The sequence below is a fragment of the Lupinus angustifolius genome, chromosome LG03 (assembly GCF_001865875.1).
Source record: "Lupinus angustifolius cultivar Tanjil chromosome LG03, LupAngTanjil_v1.0, whole genome shotgun sequence".
Lineage (NCBI taxonomy): Eukaryota > Viridiplantae > Streptophyta > Magnoliopsida > Fabales > Fabaceae > Lupinus > Lupinus angustifolius.
The window spans coordinates 3,691,494-3,698,353 of NC_032011.1; the positions used below are offsets into that span (position 1 = coordinate 3,691,494).

General features: G+C 35.1%; 1 protein-coding gene across 2 annotated transcripts in view; it reads left to right on the forward strand.

Annotated features, from left to right (window-relative positions):
• Positions 222–6,860, forward strand: part of LOC109343130 (probable 3-hydroxyisobutyryl-CoA hydrolase 2) — a 12,752-nt gene continuing 6,113 nt past the window's right edge. Inside the window, exons 1-4 of one of the 2 annotated variants that reach the window (XM_019581282.1) lie at positions 223–390; positions 1,224–1,304; positions 2,085–2,153; positions 2,567–2,630. In XM_019581282.1, coding sequence (XP_019436827.1) covers positions 352–390; positions 1,224–1,304; positions 2,085–2,153; positions 2,567–2,630 — 253 coding nt within the window. In that variant the 5' untranslated portion in view covers positions 223–351. Of the gene's footprint in view, positions 391–1,223; positions 1,305–2,084; positions 2,154–2,566; positions 2,631–6,860 lie in introns of both variants that reach the window. The other variant, XM_019581283.1, reaches the window with a different exon arrangement.

Consider the following 6,860-nt stretch of genomic DNA (forward strand, 5'->3'; position numbering starts at 1 on the left):
TTATATTTAATTTACAAATAACTGGATTAAGATTATATTTCATCAATCCATAGATTAGATTTCAAGTACTATTTAAGTAATGTTAACCCTCATTCAAATGACATTAATAAAAATTACCTTTTTTTATCATTCTTAGTTTTGCTTTAGTATATTAGAATTTTTCACTGCTAGGATATCACCCTGACATAGGGAAAATCATTTCCTTTGACTTTGTCGTTTCAGCACCTGGAAAGTATACATCACGCGCTCTTGTTTGCTTTTCACGTGATAATATATAAAGCAGCTTAATGTGCTTGACAATGCATCTCTCTATTTCAAAACTGTCTCGGTGTTGAACTAGATTGCACAAAGATGGGTCCAAGTTCCAACTTCAGCAGAGAACCAAACCAGGTTCTCTTCTTCCATTTCAATGTTTCTGCTTTTTCCTTATTTTCCTTTTTTTAATGTAAACCACCAAGCTTTAACATGGTAGAAATTAAACAGTTCCAACATGCGTTTTTTTATATGAGAACCCTTAATTTTATGAATGATTATATTAACAATAATATCATAAGAGAACATTTAACATTGTTGATTAAGTAAGGATTCAATATGTGCAAGCACTACCGATCAACGTTACTGTTACTATAAGATGACCTCTTATCTGGACATAATTTTGTCCAAGGTGCCAATGTCCAAAGCAGGGTCTACCCATTTGTGTTCTTCAACTTCAGAGAACCACTGTCCTTAATTATTATAATAAGATATACCACCTTTAAATCTCTTTGAATTTAAGGTAAGTTTTTTAAATTTACCACTCATTTTAGCCATTAATTATAGGGAAATTTAGTTTCAATTAGTGAAAGAATTTAAAATATTAAATATTTATAAAATTAATAGTTAAGATAATGAGTAAATTTTTTAAACTTACTCTTAAAGTAAGTTGATCCTAATTCAAATATTATATTATCATCACAGGTCCTTATGATAATAATCCATTTGTGCATATCATACACCAGTAATGATAGAGTTTGAGCCATAATATCTATTGGTGTTCAAATGAAATACTCCATTTATATTACTTATATTTAAGTATTAATATTAATTAAATATAAATAATATATAATTTAGTGATAATCTAAAAAACTCTTCTAAAATTAATGTATATATTTTTTTCTTCTCATTTTTAATTATTAAGGTATTTGCATCTTCTGTCCTAATTGAGTGACTATGCCTTCCTACAGGTACTTTTCGCAGGAAATTCTTATGTAAAGGCAGCGATACTCAATCGACCTCGGAAACTAAATAGCCTTAAACATGAAATGGTAACTCAAGTAACTTTAAACTAAATACCTTAAACATGAAATGTTAAAAAGGGGGGAAAATTGGCTGTCTCATTTTGGTGTCCCACTTACCCTTCTATATATTTTGATTGATAACAAAACGTTTAATAATATCTAAATTAAATTATTCTTTATTTCATTTTGACCAATCAAATAGAATAATACATTAAATGATACACAAAATGGGAAGACATGTTATCCCATTTTCAAATAGAATAAGCCACCAAGGATGTATTGAAATTGTTAATGAATCGACCTATAAAATTAAACATGAAAAACACAATTTCATTTGTTGTAAGTCTTTTTTATTAGCAAAATTGTATTAGCTAAACATAATGGGTACTAACCCAATACAAAAAGGTTTATGATAAATAGAAATATAAACATCTTTAAAGTAAGAAATATGATCACTACATCAAGAAAGATAAGAAGCACTTGGACTGCTGAACTTTGCTGATAACCAAAACCAAGATCTTAATTTAATCAACTTCATCATCAAACTTGCACTTGGGCTTTTTCCATCAAATATTGCTTCATTTCGCATAAGCTGGATGAACCAAATCACGAAAAACCATTAATGAATAAGGATATCTTTATTAATAGAAAGATAAATACTTGATTTTTTTTGTATTTTTAATGACAAATATTATTTCATTATATCTAAAAGATAAAAATGTTTTATGATATTATTTTTCTTTTATATTTTGTAATACTTACTTCTCCTCAATATTATTAATAATAGCTCCTTTCAATGTTTTCCAGATTAGTCAAATTTCAAAGAACCTGAGGTTGTATGAAAATGACTCTGAAGTCAAACTTGTGATATTGAAGGTATATGAAAGCATTCGGAAAATATTTATCTTATAATCTTATGGAGAATCAACTATAAAATAAGAGTTGTGTTAAGAAGTGTCCTAAAACTTTTTTTGTCAAGGAATACAAAAGAGAAAATTGGATATTAAAAAACTAAATATAACCCGTCTTTATATTTGAAAACATAAATTTTCAAGGCAAATTTTATCTTCTCTCTTCCTTAAACAATACTCTTTGGGCATTTCTTAATATCCATGCAAAATAAATATGCAATTTCTTTTTTGTTAATGTTTAAATTATGTATGATAAAATATAATGTTTTTAATATTGTGAGACCACCCTTGATCTAAATTTTTATATGTGTGATTTTATGAATAAAAATTTCCTCTAATTTAAGTAGTAACAATCCCTTATTTTCTGATATTAATTAGGCTAATGGGAAAGCTTTTTGTGCCGGTGGTGATGTGGTATCGGTAATTACGTCTTCACTTTCAGGTACAATATTCCAAAACATTCAAACATACGTACCCCAATATGCTTGAACTGTGAAGAATCTGAATAGCGGGTAATATTTTATTTATGACCAATCTGGGAAAATTTACTTCAGAGAGTTTTGATTTAATCCATATAATTTTTTTTTTCATTTTTGTTTTCATCCTTACATGCTTTTAAATTTTAATACTTTGTTTTGGTTTTTAGTAAGAATGTGGTTAATAGAGATGTTATATTAATTGCTGATGTGAGTAATTGTGTGTTAAAATATCATTGACAATTGACTAAGCCAAGTACAACCTACATGGTCCTTTCTTTTTCTGAAACATCAATTCATTTTCTTTTTTCCTTTTGACACACAAGTGATTTGCGGCCAAGCAATTATAACAGACCAATATTCATAAATTCCTTGCCATATAGTATATTCCATAATTATGAATCATGCATATTATTGAGTATTGACCCAACACGAAAGTATATTTCTATGTCATATTTAGGCCTGGTATTAGCATATATGATTCAATATCATCATCATACGCTCTTAATCTCATAACAGCGAATTTTCTTTATCATGAGTCAGAATAACCTGTGAGCATGAGAGAGAGGGAGAAAGTTAGAGAGAGAGTGAGTGAGAGAGGGGCTAGTTACAGGACAGTAAGTGGTGTTTCTGGGGGTCAAAAAAATCACAATTCTCATCAATTCACCAACAGGGATGAGGGGTTTCGGTACAAACCAAGAGGCTTTTTCAAGTCCCTCCAATCATCTTGTACCACTTTCTTCTTCACTAATATTCCAGAGAGTCATGGAATTGCCGAAATGTGGGCTGTTTTTGCAAAATGGGGAAGTGTGGGTGACGTGATTATCCCACAGAAAAGAGACAAAAGAGGGAATCGATTTGGTTTTGTAAGGTTCAAACAATCAGATGAGGAAGATAAACTTCTAAAGGCTCTTGAACAAGTTTGGATTGGGAACTACAAAATCAAGATCAACAGTCCAAGGTTTAAAAGAAGGGAAGACATGAACTTTGGGAAGGGAGTACCTTTGTGAATTATTCAAAGGTAATTGCTAAAGATGGGACTCATCTTTCTTGGAAAGAAGTTCTCCTTTCTGATAAGCCTACTGCAAAATCAAATGAAGCAGAACAAAAGGAAACTCTATTCTTCACAGCCCCAGAAGACGTCCTAGTGTCCCTCAACAAACAACTAGTAGGAGAAGTATTAAATTGGGAAGATAGTGATACCTTGCAACAATCCTTGCACAGAGAAGGGATTTTTCGGTGCAGACAATCCCGTTGGGCGGAAAATTATTCTTGTTAAAATCGGAAAGTGAAGCAAAAATTCATCAGATTTTCAGTGATGAAGAGCAATGGTGGAAGTCGATTTTCAAAGAAATCAGGTTTTGGAACCCCCATGATTCGACCTCAAGAAAGACTAGTTTGGATCAATTGCATTGGGATTCCGGCTCACGCTTGGTCGGTTGAGTTTTTCAACAGCGTCACTAAGAAAGTGGGTGTGTTCATCAGGGTTGACGATGTTACCAAATCTAAGGCGAGGATGGATGTAGCTCGTTGCCTTGTAGCTTCGAAAACGTTGAACTATATCAATACTTCTGAAAAGGTTGTGATTGGAGATCTGGAGTGAGACATTAGATTGGTGGAAGATTTTTTCAACGAGGCTATCCATAGATCCTCTGTTGGGAGAGACGTTTCAAGCGTCTCAACTCCTCTTGACTCTGAGGACGAAGCTTGGTGGCTGGATCGGGAGGTCGGAGGCACGGAGGAGGCTGTGCTGTTTGGTGAAAAAGGTGATGTGGCAATAGGACAAAAATCTCTGAACAAGGGTCAGAATGACATCCTCGGGGGAGGGAAAAAGGACAGTAGGATGGTAGGAGGCAATTCCCAAACCGTCAACCTTTGTGAGACGGATTCAGTGGTTAAAGACTTTTGTTTCTCGAAAAAGGACTCTGTCCATTCAGGTGATGGTAAAGGTTCTGCCAATATATGTGCAATGGAGGTTGATAGTGTTACAAAGGACATAGATGATAATGCAGTCTGGGAGAAAGAAAGGTTTAGAAAAGGGAAAGGCTCTATCCTTATTGACCTAACTGATGTTGGGCCTAATAAGGTGTTTGGGCCATCAAAGTAAGGAGATTATAATTTGGATCATGTTGCTTTTATTGAACCAGGTCAGCGTGACACTATTGATGAAGTGCATGTGCCTAATATCCCAATGCCTAAAAGAAGCACTTCCTCTATGAAGCATGTGAAGGTACTGGGCCTTCGTCTAGGCCCTCTTGGTCGTGGGAAGGAGTCTTTTTTGTTGGTCTCAAGTGCAAAACAAAGAACCCAGACCAATAAGAAGTTATCTTTGCTTCCAAAAAAATACAGAACCATCTACTCCCTTCAATAAGACCGAAAGGTGGTAAAAAGATTAAAATGAAGGATTTGAAGAGGAAGGTTAATCTGGACCGTGTTTCGAATTTGTCTCTGGAGTCATCTGATTCTTCACGGACATTGGAGCCTTTTTCTGGGGAGTCTAATATTAATTCCATTGCTATGTCGGTTGCTCCGGAAGAAATTAAAAGTGGAGGAAATAAAGCTACGAAGATGTGGGAGTTGAGTAAAAGCTTGGGAGTGTCATTTGAAGGGGAAGATAGTGTTATGATCAAGAGTTTGGAAGAGTTGGAGGAAAGGGATAGGATTGGTTTTGCCAATTCTAACCAAAGGGAACATCAAGGCAAAGGAAGCTGGAAAAGGGTCTGATTCCGTTTCGGTTTAATAATTGTTGGCTTAAGCATCACAGCTTTGCTGATTTGGTGTCTAGCTCTTGGGGTGAAGCCGATATAGTTGGGAGGAAGGCTTTCATTATGAAGGAGAAGCTCAAGTTTTTGAAAGGAAAATTAAAAGTGTGGAACAAGGAATCGTTTGGTTGCTTGGACTCAAAATTGGGTCAATTATCCCTTGAGATTCAGGAGTTGGATATTTTGGGAGAGTCTTCTGTTCTTAGCTCTGATCAAAGGTCCTTGTTCAAAAAGCTTACGGTTGATTGGTGGGAAGCTGCAATTCTGAAGGATAACTTGATGAAACAAAAATCTAGATGTCAATGGTTAAAGGAGGGGGATGCAAATACTAGCTATTTCCATGCGTGCATCAACAACAGGAATCGTAGGAATCAGCTTAGAGGAATCTGGATTAATGAGGTTTGGCATGAGGAGGACACAGCTATGAGAAGGGAGATAACTAATTATTTCAGTAGATTGTTCTCGGCTAGTCCTATGATTAAGCCAAAGCTGGATGGTGTGGCTTTTCAGACCCTCAGTGATACTCAGTTGGTTGCTTTGGATGCTGATTTTCTTAAGGAGGAGATTCGAGTGGCGGTTTGGAGCTGCGCTTCTGATAAAAGCCTAGGTCCTGATGGCTTTAACTTTAAATTTTTCCAGGAATTCTGGGACGTCGTCAAAAGGGACATCATTCTTTTCATCAAAGAATTCTATGTTCATGGAAAAATCCCAAAAGGTTTGAACTCTTCCTTCATTGCTTTGATCCCGAAAACGAAGAGTCTAAACAGTGTCCAGGATTACAGACCGATATCCCTGGTTGGTTCCTTGTATAAAATCCTTGCAAAAATTTTGGCGGGTAGGCTAAAAGGTGTCATGGGTTCCATTATTTCTCATTCTCAAGCTGCTTTTATTCATGGTAGATATATTCTTGATGCGTCTGTTATTATTAATGAGGTCATCCATTCTGCGAAAAAAGATAGGAACAATTGTTTTTTGTTTAAAGTTGATTTTGAGAAGGCTTACGATTCAGTGGATTGGACATTCCTAGATTATATGCTCAGTCGTTTTGGGTTTTCGTTAAGATGGAGAAAGTGGATCAACGCTTGTCTTTCTTCGACCACGATGGCGATTTTGGTGAATGGTAGCCCAACAGCTCAATTTTCTGTTTCTAGAGGTATTCGTCAGGGAGATCCGATGGCTCCTTTCTTATTTCTTATGGTGGCGGAAGGTTTTGCAGGGTTGGTTAGGAAGGCTAGATCTATTAGGGCTTTTGAGGGGTTCAAGATTGGTATAGGTGGTGTCGAAGTTTGTGATCTTCAATTCGCGGACGATACTATTATTGTGTGCAATCCTTCACATAAAAATCTTTTTTGCTTGAAGACTTTTCTTAGATGCTTTGAGTTAGCTTCGGGGTTGAAGATCAATTCAAACAAGAGCTCTCTGTATGGGATAAGG